At 34.3% G+C, this 16,414-nt stretch overlaps 1 protein-coding gene across 1 annotated transcript; it reads left to right on the plus strand.

The window, feature by feature from the left end:
* The first annotated feature begins 978 nt into the window (after positions 1–978).
* LOC123705611 (protein GPR107) lies at positions 979–14,535 on the plus strand. The gene is made up of 12 exons (XM_045654482.1): positions 979–1,292; positions 2,175–2,285; positions 2,369–2,529; positions 7,436–7,566; positions 7,673–7,773; positions 7,954–8,058; positions 8,172–8,455; positions 9,311–9,428; positions 9,926–10,056; positions 11,799–11,940; positions 12,904–13,052; positions 13,914–14,535. The coding sequence occupies exons 1-12, from the start codon at positions 1,206–1,208 to the stop codon at positions 14,002–14,004; spliced, it is 1,611 nt and encodes a 536-aa protein (XP_045510438.1). The 5' UTR covers positions 979–1,205; the 3' UTR covers positions 14,005–14,535.
* Positions 14,536–16,414: the final 1,879 nt, after the last annotated feature.

Here is a 16,414-nt window from a genome sequence, read left to right on the forward strand (position 1 = left end):
AAAATCTTTTATTTCTTAAATATAAATATGCCATCAGATTCTGGTAGACCTATATTATAGTAGAGCCATTTTAATAGGCAACATTTGACAGTTCAATAAAATTCAACAACGTAACCTAGTAATGACGACATAGAATAACATGATATTTCGTTTTGTTAGAACTGCACATTTGCTTAACTTTTAAAGTGAAACTTTTATTACATCGTCTCAAACTTTTTGGTCTGTGTAGCGCTTGTCGCGTGTATCGCGGCTGCAGAGTAGGTATACCTACTCGGCACGCGACATGCGCTACACAAAGCAGTGTTCGGAACCGTTCGAACAGTTTCACTTTTACCGTGGTTTCATAAAACCACACAACATTTTTTTTTCAATTATGATTACATATTTATAATAATAATGACCGATACAAGTAATTTTAGGATTTGATTTTACTGATAAACCATTCTAAACATAATAAACAATTTCTGATTCAAAGAACTGACGTCGCTACAATTTTGTGTTTTTCTTTTTAAATACCAGAGACGTTACTCTAAAAATCGAAATCTGACATCTAGAATCGAATGCATTGATTCACATTGATTACTTGGGAATAAAAATTATCATAAATTATTATTGACATGTTTTTCAAGTTCGATTGACAAATGTTTCAAGTCCGTATCGATTAATTTACTTTAATCGATGTTTATATGCAGGTTACCACCCTATGAAGATAAAATTGATAGACGTCAAAATATGTTGCCTATTATTGTTAATTGTTGTTTATATTGTTATAATTTAATTTTTTATATTATTATTATAATTGTTAATTGGCTCGACTATATATATACCCAAGTATATACCCTATATACTTAGCCTATATACCATTATAATTATAATATTATACCAATAAAATTACCCATGTGATTGTACGAATTATTATCTGTATCTTTACCACAAGTACGTGTCATAATTGACACTTGCGATTGACGTAGATGGTAAATTGCAAACTCGAACTCGAGTCTCGAGCATTGGTGGCGAATGATGAACGGCTGGATTACAAAACATTGAAATTTTAATTATCATTAGGATGTGTATATAGTTTTCCATAAAAGTAATAATTAAAACGTTGTGCCAAGTTTTATTTGTCGTGATTTTATCAAATTTGAAGTATTTATAGGGGAAGAATTTGTGTTTATAATATTTAAGGCGCAAGCTAGACATGAAACATGATTTCTGTTCTAGAGAAGGCTTTTATTCTGATAGCTATTTTTGCAGCTTCAGTAACATCCAGAATTCATAAACTTCCCCTAGTGGTAAGTATTTTTTATATTTATTATGTAGGTATATCTAATCTGATAAAACGCGGGTAGCTCTATATATATGGAATTAAACTCTTTGTTTCAAGTCATAACATTGATTTAGAGACGCCTGTTTTAGAAAAACTAATATTGTTGTACCTCTAAAAAAAATAAGGAAAACAATAAATACTTTTCTGTAACTATTATACTAAATATACCAAATTCCATGCAAATATCAATAACTTCAGTTCCGGATTTATTTCTTTCTATGTTTGTTTGATGTTTGATATGTTTTGCCATAAAACAAACTAAATAGACTTCTTAGAAATACATTTAAATTAATCATACTAAGTTTGATGTTAAATCATTTAACATTTGTTTCATTGTTTTCAGGCTTGTTGATCAAAGTAAACAAAAGTGTTGTTTTTTTGGCACAAAATTGTTTTGTTTTTGTGACTTATTAATCTTATTTAAATGTAATAGTTTCAGACTTAAACCTTAATATAAATCTGTATCCAAAAAATAATTCATTGTGCTTGAGAATTGATCATGCAAAATACTTTTCATGAAGCTTGTAAAATCTATATCCTTGTTTAATACAAATATGTTACAAAATGCAAATCGCATGTCTTGTTTTTCTTATCAAATGATGTTCCGCAAGAAAATAAAGATAAAAAATGTAGTTTGGTTAGTTTATAGCAAGAGTAAATATTTACTGTGCCATAAAAGTATAAGATCTTTTTGTGATAAATTGTGAAAATAACACAATAAAAAATAAAAAAAACTCTATTACACTTGTATTCAAGTCATAATGTTGTGTATGTAATATATGTCATATGAATGAATGAATGGAAATTAATTTTTTCATGATTTCAACTAATTTATTTCTTATTCAAGGATGATGAGCGGCACTATGTGGATCTCACTACATTTGGATTTTTCCAAGGAGGCATACTGGATGTGCATGTCATCAACTTCAAATTGCCATCAGGGCCTGTTTTAGGAGAGGTAAACAAATTTTCATACATTTAATATATTACTTGTAAATAATTTTTAAAATGTACTTAAGACACTTGTGTTTTGTTTAACAGTATGGATTTACACTGGACAGAACTGTGAATGATGCAATCAATCCATACTTGGAGGTGCATTCAGATACCTGCATTCTTAAAGGCGTTGAAAAGAGCAGTACGTTATTATCTCCCCATCACCCAGCTATTGTTTTTTTGAAGATGGATTTCCAGAATCTCAGGTATGTAAAAGATATTTTATTTCATTACTAGCTGCGTCTGCAGACATTGTTTTGCACTATTATCCCTTTTCCTTTTCCCTTTTTTTGTATTTTTTTCCCTTATAAATAGGGACCTTGCCTCACAAAAAGATAAAATTTGGTCAAACCGTTTTTAAATTTTTGAACTTAAAAAAACTGTTGGTGATAATTTTTATTTACACAGATTATTCATTACTATAATTATATTGCAGAGCAAATTTTATATAATACAGCATCTGCACTCTGCACAGCAATGTTATTTCCCTTATCTGCTAATGCATTATAGAAATAGTATTGAGGATGTAGATTTATATGATTCAATCAGAATTAAATGTGGCTTATGAGCAGGGCCGTCTTAGACTATGCCGGGGCCTTTGGGCACACAAGAATTGGGGGCCCTTTGAAACCAAACTGGTTATACAAATTTTTTCCCATAAATATATGTGTTTTTGCCCTAAATTGAAACTTATAGAAGTAACCAATAAGAAATGAGAAAATGTTTGCTCCATTTTTTTATACATTTTACAAAAAAGTTACTTCTGACCAATTTTGTATTAGGTATATGGTCTTTTGATGAAACTTTTTTTCCTTATTTTTTGCTGCTGCTGTAATGGCGCTCCAAAGTTGACTTAAATTAAATTTAATTAAGAAATATTTTAAGAATTACTTTTTCAAATTACCTTTCTCTTTTTCAAATTTATCTTTTTAATATTAGCATCTGGATTTTTTGAAGTGAAACTTCTTTATCGGGGTTGGAAAAAAATTTAGTGTAACATTTTTTCGTTACGCGCCATTTTTTTCTTATCCCTACCACGCGTGATTCGATGTCTTCGACGACGTTTCTGTAAAGTTGCATATATGTATATAATTTTTGGAAAAATAAGATTATAAAGAAGTTTCACTTCTTACGTGTGTACACAAGTACACGCACACATTATTCTTTCGTAGCCGTTTCTTATTAAAATGGTAGGAAGCTACATCTACAAATAATGTATTGATTCTTTTGTATAAATAATTTTATGATCTACAAGTACTAGTTCGCGTTCGCGTTCGCGTTCGAATTCGAATTGGTGTTGGAGTTTGAGTTTGTGTTCGCGCTCGCGTTCACGTTCGCTTTCGCGCTCGCGTTCGCATTCGCTTTCGAGCTCGCGTTCGCGTTCGCGTTCGCGCTCGCGTTCGCGTTCGCTTTCGCGCTCGAACTCGCGTGCGCGCTCGCGTTCGCGTTTGCGTTCGCGTTCGCTTTCGAGCTCGCGCTCGCGTGCGCGCTCGCGTTCGCGTTCGCTTTCGCGCTCGAACTCGCGTGCGCGCTCGCGTTCGCGTTTGCGTTCGCGTTCGCTTTCGAGCTCGCGCTCGCGTGCGCGCTCGCGTTCGCGTTCGCGATCGCGTTCGCGTTCGCTTTCGCGTGCGCGCTCGCGTTCGCGTTCACGTTCGCTTTCGCGTTCGCGTTCGCGTTCGCGTTCGCGTTCGCGTTCGCGTTCGCGTTCGCGCTCGCGTTCACGTTCGCTTTCGCGCTTGCGTTCGCGTTCGCGTTCGCGTTCGCGCTCGCGTTCGCGTTCGCGCTCGCATGCGCGCTCTCGTTCGCGCTCGCGTGCGCGCTCGCGTTCGCGCTCGCGTGCGCGCTCGCGTTCGCGTTCGCGTGCGCGCTCGCGTTCGCGTTCGCGTTCGCGTGCGCGCTCGCGTTCGCGTTCGCGCTCGCGTTCACGTTCGCTTTCGCGCTTGCGTTCGCGTTCGCGTTCGCGTTCGCGCTCGCGTTCGCATGCGCGCTCGCGTTCGCGCTCGCGTGCGCGCTCGCGTTCGCGTTCGTTTTCGCGTGCGCGCTTGCGTTCGCGTTCGCGCTCGCGTTCGCGTTCGCTTTCGCGCTCGAACTCGCGTGCGCGTTCGCGTTCGCGTTCGCTTTCGCGTGCGCGCTCGCGTTCGCGTTCACGTTCGCTTTCGCGTTCGCGTTCGCGTTCGCGCTCGCGTTCACGTTCGCTTTCGCGCTTGCGTTCGCGTTCGCGTTCGCGTTCGCGCTCGCGTTCGCGTTCGCGCTCGCATGCGCGCTCGCGTTCGCGTTCGTTTTCGCGTGCGCGCTCGCGTTCGCGTTCGCGCTCGCGTTCACGTTCGCTTTCGCGCTTGCGTTCGCGTTCGCGTTCGCGTTCGCGCTCGCGTTCGCGTTCGCGCTCGCATGCGCGCTCGCGTTCGCGTTCGTTTTCGCGTGCGCGCTCGCGTTCGCGTTCGCGCTCGCGTTCGCGTTCGCTTTCGCGCTCGAACTCGCGTGCGCGCTCGCGTTCGCGTTTGCGTTCGCGTTCGCTTTCGAGCTCGCGCTCGCGTGCGCGCTCGCGTTCGCGTTCGCGTTCGCTTTCGCGTGCGCGCTCGCGTTCGCGTTCACGTTCGCTTTCGCGTTCGCGTTCGCGTTCGCGCTCGCGTTCACGTTCGCTTTCGCGCTTGCGTTCGCGTTCGCGTTCGCGTTCGCGCTCGCGTTCGCGTTCGCGCTCGCATGCGCGCTCGCGTTCGCGCTCGCGTGCGCGCTCGCGTTCGCGTTCGTTTTCGCGTGCGCGCTCGCGTTCGCGTTCGCGCTCGCGTTCGCGCTCGCGTTCGCGCTCGCGTTCGCGCTCGCGTTCGCGCTCGCGTTCGCGCTCGCGTTCGCGCTCGCGTTCGCGTTCGCGCTCGCGTTTGCGTTCGCGCTCGCTTTCGCGCTCGCGTTCGCGCTCGCGTTCGCGTTCGCGTTCGCGTTCGTGTTCGTGTTCGTAGTTTAGTTTTACCTAATTTCAGTGTAATGAAAGAAGGCTTCGTCGAAGGTCGCAATGATTTAATTTATATAATATAAGTGAAACATCTTTAGGCGCGTTTAGAGTAAAATTTCAAGATCGCGTCATGGCAATACCGTCACGTCATGGAGTAAGGCGACCACGGCGACGATTCTTCTACAACGATCTTTGCATCTTGGTAATAGTGTGTGTACAAATTCACGCTGGATGTTTAGAAAATCATGTAATTTTTTAAACAGAAAACGTGTTTAAAAAATTGCAGATAATTTTTTGCACAGGGCAATGTGCGCTGACATTCAAAAGATACAAGAAAATATAGAAAATAATACTAAACAAACCATACAGAGAAACCGCAACAAAAAAAAAATCGTATTTAAAAAGTATTATATTCTTGAAGTAAATCAAATTTGCAGAGTAATTTTCTGTCCAAAAAGTAATGATATCCCACCAAAAACATGAATGTAAAAACTGAACTCGGCTCCAATTTTTACATTTATGTTTTTGGTGGGATATCAATTATTAGTATCAATAGCGGATTCTATTCTCTAGCGTTTCTGCCACTTGTCTACAGGCCCAGAGATTAAAGTTTTGTCACAACGCCCATATTAAAAGCTAGGTATTCTGTAAACTTATACTTGTTATTATTTTCATAATTCCGAAAATAATTCAAGTAAATGTCTGATAAGTTAATTATAATGGTGTTCGAATCACTCGAATTATTTCTATACATAGATGTTTTGATTCGAATAAATCTGAAAATGATCGAACGAGAAAAGTGTATTGCTTTTAATAAAATATTTTGAGATATATGTGAGAAAAATTGTCTCCAAAAATCTCCTCCAGGGGGCCCCCAGACGATGGGGGGCCCTGGGCACTGGCCCCCTGTGCCCCTATGGTAAAGACGGCAATGCTTATGAGTTATGGCACTTGTACTTTTGTACAGTTCTTGCCAATATTTTCTTTTTAATAATATGATGAATATGAATATTATTTCAATATAATATTATGAATACTAATATTCGCGGTATATAACTAATATTAGCGAATAAGTCGCGGGCGCAAATCTAGTTTTTTAATAATGTGTTCCATTTAGTATTTGAAGATAATATTATGCTTTGTTATTGCTAGAACACATTCATTTCATTTCATATGTGTATTGAAATCATAATGAGTTTTATAGTTTAATTTTAGTAAGTTATTATAATTATTTATGCGCAAAGCGAATGTGTATTTTAGTCAATGCAACATAGATAAGCAATGCAAGCATACCACACGTTTGATTTTCAAAACAACAACACAACAACACAATTCTTTAAAATGAACATTTCATTAGTAACTAGAACTGGTTACTTACTTAGCTTTCAATAGTCTCAAATTCAACATAACCTGATTTAATACTTATAGGAGTATGTTTATTTTATACAAAATGATAAAATTGGATTGTTTTCCTCATGCAATACAAGTGATAATTCACACTCAATTCAAAGATACTAGATATTTTCAAATAGTTCATGGTGCATGTTCATGCTATGGCAATTTTCTTGTCCTGTTTTATTTGCTGTTGCAATTGCATACTTTTTTTACAATTATGATGTACTTTAATATTTTCATGATCATGCTCATTTCTGCCTATTATTTTATAGTATAGTCATCTAAAGAATTATAAAAATGCGAATTCGAATTTTTTATGCATCTAAAATGTTTTTTTGTATGTGTATCAATGTGTGTTTGCTTAATTTTACATAAACTATGCATTGATGCATGAAGACATCACTAGATTAATTACTTGTGACAAATTCTAGTTATCATCGTTCAATAGAACTATATTCTATTCCATATTACCTTAGTTACCTAAATTATTATGTTACTACCTTAAAATTATGTTACCTAGAAACTCAATGTTTCAATGACAAAATATTCATGTAAAGTATATATTATATGCCATTTAGGTTCTATAGTACAGAAAGTGCATATATTGCATTGTAGCATTTTATTGAAAAATTATGGCATTGGAGATGTTTATATACAAACTTAATTGGCAGACGTTTGACCGGTCTCCTACCTGCTTTTAAGCAGTGATGTGTTTCATATAGGAGCATATCTGCCTAGAAGAAGCCTATTCACTCGTAACTTTATTTCAGGTTAAACATTACATGTGAAGGAGAGGTGACAGCTCTACACCTTTACCAAAACAAATCAATGATTCCAATAGATAGGATAAAAAGACAATCGCAGTACATATTTTTGAATCGACGCAGGCGATCTGTCTCTGGTAAATAAATCTTTTTAATAATGCCTTAAATGTATATGCTTGAAAATATCTGAAAATTGTGAATACTTCCATGTAAATTAAATTGTTGCTTATTTTTTTCCAATAGAGAATGATAATACTGTGGACAACTTAGGACCACAATGTTCATATGCTGTTCTTCCAATTACAAAAGAAACGCGGGATGGATTTGATTATTATAATACCAGCGTAAGTTTTCTTTAACTATTTATTGTTCTAACGTTTTTCTGGCATTGTATGGGAATTTTATTGATAAAGCATAGTAATTACATATTATAAAGGTCGTAATTTATTTTTCGACAATATGTAACCATATATTTTTCTTCTATGCAGAGGAGGCTGTTAGTTTATATGTTATTTTTATTTCAGTTTGCGATGTATGTGGCGTCTGATAAAGAAGAGGGCTTGTACAATCTGTATTTCCATAATTGTCCCCATGAGAGTACAGACCCAGCTCCTACTATTAATGCTTTGGTAATTATACACAATTTTGTTTATAATTATTTTATTGAACATAGAACCAATAATAAAGTTTATACTTAATACACATTTATATTTAAGTTGTTAATTATAATAATACATTTCAGATAGAAATATATGAAAGTAACGATGGCAATTTCTTGTCAGCGGGTGAAATGCCACTGCCAGCTCTATACAGCATGATGTCTCTTATATTCTTCCTCAGTGCTGGTTTCTGGACGTTTATTCTCAAAACCAGTCGACATAAAGTGTTTCGAATTCACATTATAATGTGCGTTCTGGTGTACTTGAAGGCCATGTCGCTCGCTTTCCATGGAATTAATTATCATTTCATACAAACACGAGGCGAACACGTCACAGCTTGGGCGATATTGTACTATATAACCCATTTGTAAGTATTCCTTTGACATTGTGATATATTCGATAATTGATAGTTATGGTGTGGGGGCTATTAGGTGCTTGGGTAGTTTTAATTTTTTAAATGCATTGTTGGTAATGTAGGTTAGACACGCATAGGTAGTTAACTGTATTTAGTATTTACTCTGTGCATATGAAATTAATTGCTTGCTTCAATAGAATTTTTATAAACGATTATTTTTACACCAACGGTTGCCTGCGACTTTGTTTATGTTTCTAGTTTATTTTTATTCGTTATTGAATAGTTCCTGGACAATAATTTTCTGTAGTAGTCATTTTTACAACAATTTATTTATTGTAATGGTAAACAACGTGTGCTAATGTTATAACTCATATTCTATACTAGCTGCGCCACGTGGTTTCACTCGCATTGCTCCGCTCCTGTTAGTCTCAGCGTGATGATATACATCCTTTAGCCTTCCTCGATAAATGGGCTATCTAACACTGAAAGAATTTTTCAAGTTGGACCAATAGTTCCTGAGATTAGCGCGTTCAAACAAACAAACTCTTCAGCTTTAAAATATTAGTATAGATTATGAGCTTTAACATAAACCAATAGAGCATTTGTTAATATTGAACATAACACAAATAATTACATTATATAGCTTTTATTACTGAGAAATATTTTCCGTCACTTCTTATTTACTTTCTCTTACATTACGCTAAATATTTAATAAAAGTGAATAGGAAAGTTCAGTTCCAAATCGGCCCAGCCAGCAGTTTGAGCGAGATAAATGCCCAACAATTATTTCATATATTTTTATATATATTCTTATTAAAATTCATTAAAACCAACATACCTAAGTAATAATATTTAATCATTTTATAGGTTAAAAGGAGCAGTATTATTCGTAACCATCGTACTCGTTGGCACCGGGTGGAACTTCATAAAGCATATACTGGCTGATCGGGATAAGAAAATATTCATGATTGTCATTCCATTGCAGGTAAGTGCGGTTATTTTGTTGATTTTTGTTTGACTTTTAAGTTTATGACATAAATAGCTTTCGGCCCGCGGCTTCGGCTGCGTTTTCAAAGAAAAACCCTCCCGTTTTCGTGGGATTTCCGGGATAAAAATTATTCTATGTGCTAATCCAAGTTACCCTCTATATGTGTGCTAAATTTCATTGTAATCGGTTCAGTAGTATTTGCGTGAAAGAGTAACAAACACACACATACACATCCTCACAAACTTTCGCATTAATTATAATATTAGTAGGATATTATAGACTTTAATTTAGTTGGCTTTTTTCATATAATAATAGGTTTAATAAACACAAACTCTCCCTTTTCTCCATTTCTCTATTATTCTCAGTTCTCATTTTAAAACAGTCATCTCTGTAAAAATATAAATGGCCTTAATACCCGTTCCTACCCCATTCAATGTACAGTTTTGACTTTCCTACGATTTTATTATAAGTAAAGCTATAACCTTTTTTTCTAGGTTGTAGCAAACGTCGCGGAAATTATAATAGCCGAGAGTGAAGAGGGCGCGGTTGAGCACAACGCTTGGAGGATTTTGTTAATGTTCGTGGATGTGCTTTGCTGCGGTGCCATTATGTTTCCTGTTGTGTGGTATGTATAGTGAACTAGATTTCCACCCACGGCTTTGCACGCGTTTTCGAAGGAAAATCCGCATAGTTCCCGTTCCCGTGGGATTTCCGGGATAAAACCTATCTATGTGTTAATCCAAGTTAACCTTAATATGTGTTCAAAATTTCGTTGTAATCCGTTCTGTAGTATTTGCGTCAAAGAGTAACAAACACACACATCCATCCTCACAAACTTTCGATTTTATAATACATATTAGTAGGAAGGATAGGATGGGAGTTTGGTAAGTTGTGGTAGATCATTAAAAAAATGTGAAGTCCCGTGTCCCCTAATAGGTTAACGGGCAGATTTTATGAAGTTATACTTCTTTTGGCGCGCTGGAGAAAAATGATGAGAGTGAATTTTTACGATGCGCGCGCACACCCACACCTAAATTTAACAGCATGAAGTTAGTTCTAGGTGGTATGAAAATTGATAACTATGTTCAAGTTGTATATTCTAGTATTTTTTTTCCATACGCCAAAGAAGTATAACTTCTAACGCGTGTACATAAGTACACATACTCTTTTTTTTTCTTCGTCTCTACCGGGAATCGAACCCAGGACCCCTCGGTCCTACGTTCTCGCGTATGCCACTGTACCAAGGAGGCTGTTATCATCTTTGCTGTTTTTTTTGAGATACTATTTTTCTATATTTTCAAGTTTAAAGCTATAGTTATAAAGCTAAAGCGTTTGTTGGAAGTTGATTGGTTGATTTGTTAGATTGTTAAAATGCGATTATCTCAGGAACTACTGGACCGATTCAAAAATTATTTCAACAATTATTATAATGTTCGTGATCCCAGTGCTATAGGTGAAATTATATTATGCACTACAGAGCCGGGATAAGCCAGAAATCATTGTAATCTCTTAAATTGCATTGCATAATTAATTCTATTTTCCTATATTCATTAATTAAAGCGTATAAAATTACTGTAAAATTGTTCAAGTATCTATTATATTTACAATACGCACATATACGCACTTAAAGAAGTAATTAATCTGTATTACTTTTATATTTCAACTTATGTGTTATTCTAATCGTGTTTGTAAAATAAAAACGTAGTATGTATTTCTATTTTAAACTGTTTATTTAGCACTTTGTAGAAGTGTAAATATATCGATTGTCGATTAAAAGACGCGATACATCGTTCTGTTATTTTCATAAACGAAAGGCATAAAGGTAATAGAAGTGATATTTTAATAAGATTCCGTCTGCATAAGATATCTTATACCGTTCTTGCGAATTATGAATTAGAAAGAGTATGAAGTGAACTTATTTTATGAAAAATTTTGCGAAGTAAAATAGTTGTTTACTTTTTATTGCCTTTGTGTTTGCTATGATATAGAATGAGCAAAATATTTTGACAATGATTTATGATAATATATATATGTACGTACAGTTACTTACATATTTTGTAATAATTAAATTGTAATACTGGAATGTTTTAAAAGAGCAACTATGGAGTTTCTTGCCGATTCTTCTCCATAGATACTGCTTTCCGAATCGGTGGTAAATGTTAAAAATGTGTATTGACGTTTCAAAAGTGCTTCTCAAAGAAGTCTAATTGAATAAATAAATGTTTGAGTTTGAGTTTTTGAGTTTGAATGCTTTTCAAATATTGAATATTCGTAATAGTAAACATATAAAAATACAAAGTTTTAATGAAAACGACCGAAGCCGCGTTAAAAACGCTAGTAAACATATATATTTTATTTATATTTCAGGTCAATACACCACTTGGAGGATTCGTCGACGACGGACGGCAAGGCTGCGGTTAGTTTACGAAAGTTGAAGTTGTTCAGACATTTCTATGTGATGATACTGTGCTATATATACTTCACTAGAATCATCGTTACTATACTTGAGGTAAGATCAATGAATAATTTGATTTTTGTCAACATTATATTTGTCCATTTTAGGAAGGCATAGACAAAAAACCCGAAGTCATATAGTAAAATATTAATAAATTGCAATCTTGGATATGCCTTCACGTTGGATTTAGAATGACGTCACACAGTCAATCATGCATTGTCATCCTAACAAAAATTTTGTATTCATGATCATAATATTGTCATCCTAACAACAATGTTGTATTCATGATCATAAAAATGATCTTAATTTCATCTCAATTGGTGAAAGATGCATACATTGCAAGTTACTAAAAATCTTGTAATCCTACTAATATTATCAATGCCAAAGCAACGACGTTATAACCTACTAGACACCGTATCTAAAGCGAACATGTTACTAATACCTTTGACTAATGAGTACAACTTACATGTCACACTAGAGTATATATTCGATACCACGCGTCTGACGTTTAGTATCGACCACATATGTGATCCATGGACATCTCCTGTCACTATACAAAAATATTTTTTCTCTGAAAAAATTAGTATGTTTAGAGCTCAACTTAACCTGGTTAGAATCTCTGTCAAAAATGTTGCATCCCTCTCTTTCAAGTGTGACAATGCCTATATATTCTTCTCTTTTGTTTTTGACATATACCGATAGTGATGTACTTTTACTATTCAAACTAATAAAAACGGTTGATACATTTATCGCTCCCCCGCACCCTGGATGTTGTCTGAAACGTATCTTCGTAAAAATAAGAGATGAGATGTCTATTAGGTTATGACGTCGTTGTGCGAAAGTTTATATGTGAGTTTTTTTTTGTTACTCCCTAACGCAAACACTGCTAAACCGATTTTCATAAAATTTGGCGTACACACAGGGGTAAATTGGATTATTATATTTCCCGAAAATACCACGGGAATGGGAAATATGCGGGCGAAAATCTAGTTTATAATATATGATATTGGTTTACAGAACACAGTCCCGTTCCAATACTCGTGGATCGACGAGATGTTCCGTGAAATGGCGACGTTCGTGTTCTTCGTGATGACGGGATACAAGTTCCGCCCCGCGGCCGCCAACCCGTACTTTACACCCACATATGATGACGTCGAACCTAAAGTGTGAGTATGAAGCTATTTACATTAATATCTATTCAAATAAATTGTATACAAAAACGCAAAATCCTTACTAATATTATAAATCTAAAGACTAAAGAGTTTGTTTGTTTGAACGCGGTGATCTCGGGAACTACTGGGCTGAATTGAAAAATTGTTTCGGTGTTAGATAGCCCATTTATCGAGGATGGTTATAGGCTATATATCACCACGCTAAGACCAACAGGAGCGGAGCAATGCGGGTTAAACCGCGAGGCACAGCTATTACTAAATATTACATTATTCCAATATACTAAAAATTCCCAGGGTGGTACCCTGTAAAAACCGTAAACAGACCATTTCCATACATATAAAGCATGATTCACACTACACCATGCCGGCGACGGGCCGTGACAGAGCCAGGAAACACATTTATATCCATAGAAATTTCAACGCCGTACTCAGTCCGTGCCAGGTTCAGTCATGGATAACTTCATACAAAAAGTATACAACAATGTTTGACCGAGCCCCGTACTGGGCACGGCCCGGTAACGACACGGTGTAGTGTAACCTGACCATTTCTGTACATATTAAAAAAGAGTTTAAAAAAGAGTAACTGCTGTGTCTTCCCGCTGTCTGTCTGTTCCTATGTATGCTTAGATCTTTAAAAAAACGCAATGCATTTTGATGCCATTTTGTTATACATTAAAATTTGTTATAATTTGTTAAGTAACAAAGAGAGCGGAATGCTGTCCGAGGAGTATGACAACTAACACTGACCAGAAAATTTTCGTGAAAACATTTAGCAGTTAAAATTATTATTATCTATATATTTATAGTGACTGGGAAGCAATATGATTTTAAATAATTTTCTATTCTCTTTTATAGTTTATCGGAAATTGGCGTCCTCGACGGTATAACAAATAGAGAGAAAAGGCGCGAAGATATGCAACCTCTTATGCAAGAAAATTCTGAATAAAAAAATAAATAAATCAAAAGTAGATAGACTAAATTATTATACTTACAAATATGGGACCGGTTAATTCAGTCATATTACATTGCTTGTCTGGAGAAATCTTTTTAAATGATTATTTTTTTCTTTATAATCTATTTCTTGTTCTCTATTTTAATGTATTTTCAAATTTCTTCAAGTAATTTTTAACCCTTTCTAACTACTGACTGTATTATAATTGTTGACAAGCATGTAATGTGAATTTATTATTTTATTATGTGTGTAGTTAGGAGTAGATTAAATTGTAAGAGAATTGTGAAGATGTATAAAGTAGACTGAAACAATTATCACCCTTAGAGTTGTGGTTTTATCGTAAATATTGATAGATAAGCAATAAAATTATGTTTTTATGAATTAATATTTTGTTCAGGGAATAAAGTGGTAACACTACTTTTGAATTTACCTTATTGTTATTAATATCTTAATGACGGTTTACTGCTTAATTTTATTATTTTATTAAGTATCGAATGTTATCATAATAAAGTTATTATTGATGTACATAATGTTGTTTAATTTCTGTAAAATAAACTAAATCCTGTTTTGTTCTTCCTTTTCCGTGTACCACTTTTTCCCTGTGAGAATAAATGTATGTTTACATGTTTATAGCAATATTGTAGTGTTAAGATTTAATTAATTATTATTAAACAATTTGTTTTTTATTATTGTCCATAATATACATTGAGAATTAATTATTAAACAATTTGTTTTTTATTATCGTCCATATACATTGAGAATTAATTATTATTAAACAATTTGTTTTTCATTATTACCTGAGGATTTTAAATATTACCTGGTGGTTTATTTCATACTACAACAGTGTCTAGTAAAATGAAATTCAAAAATCGTAATACAAAGCTTTGAATTTATTCAGTGTAATAAAAACATGTTTTTGAATTTGGGAAGATATATATTTGGAAATGGGTAAAGTCATTTTTTATTATTTTGATGAATTAGTATTTATGTACTTAAATTTTGAAGAAAAGCTATGCAGGTACTTCTAGTCCAATATAATATGCAGTTTATTTTAATGTTTATTATTGTTCTGGCGAAAATATTATTTTATGTAACTTAAAATTTTTTCTCACTATTTGATTGCTTTTTTTATTTTTAATCTATAAAAATCTATTCATTTTTTTTGTAGCTTGTCTTAAGAAATATGTAATAATATCTTTTAAGTATTTATGTAATGTAATATAATAAATACAGTTAAAAATTATACAAAATATGTATAGATAAAAAATGAATAACTATTTTTCATTTCTAGATATTTCTTATTTTATTACAAGTTTTAAAAACGGTTCTGCAACTTTTTGATATTGAGCCTGATAAAATATTTGACATTTTAAAAATAATTTTTTTAACCTATTTCGTGTTATCTACTTTAATGTATTTTAAAATTTCTTCAAGTACATAATTTTTAACCCATTCTTAATTTTATTTTAAAAATTGTATTTTAATAAAAATAACCCAAACAAAACATACTAAGAAGTTGTGAAACCGGTGAAATATGTAAGTATTGAAATTTCTCTTTGTGTCATTGATCTTATTTACTAAAAATATAATAAATATGTTTATAAAAGTTCATGATAATAATTATAGTTTAAAATAATATGCAATAAACAAGGGATAATTATCTTTATAAACTGATCTGAATTTAATAAGCATTAAAATACATCTAAATGGACAGATATTTATGTACTTTATAGCCAGTCAAAGTAGCGAGTCGAAACAAAGAAAATAATGCTGACTGTATATTTACTAAAAACTATACGAAGTGTGAAAACTGAAAAGAAATAAGCTTTCCAAATTAAAAATTAACGCTTACAACATTTTTAAACATTTTTGAGTGTTTAAATATCGAATTTAAAATTCGATTTTTATACTATTGAACAAAGTAATGAATAGGCCGTTTTTAATAATGACGCAAAGAACTATTACGTACAATTAATCGTCTTTTAAAATCACCATAGTATTTTATTTCTTTAGATTAATACACCGAGGTTTATCTGTGTTATAAATTTATTATATGTCCTTTTATTACTTTTCAACATTTATCACCAAGAAATTATTTTATTTCATTGCTCCTAAGAAATACATACTTACTTAAAAAAACAAAATATTGAATTGGTCAAAAATGTTCCCAGAACTAAGAATGTGTATGAACTAAATAAGTAGGTAGGTATGTATTGTATTTATTAATGAATAGAGAAATGATAATTTAGTACCTAAAAACTATACATTCCTATTAAAACGTACCTATAATTATTACCTTATAATAAACTAATTCAATCATTATATTTTTGTATTTAATTTATTTCGTGAAGAGTTTCGTTTTTATTAATAATCGTAAGTGTTCAGTTTGTCATATCATAATGTA

This window comes from Colias croceus, chromosome Z (genome assembly GCF_905220415.1).
Source record: "Colias croceus chromosome Z, ilColCroc2.1".
NCBI classification, from domain to species: domain Eukaryota; kingdom Metazoa; phylum Arthropoda; class Insecta; order Lepidoptera; family Pieridae; genus Colias; species Colias croceus.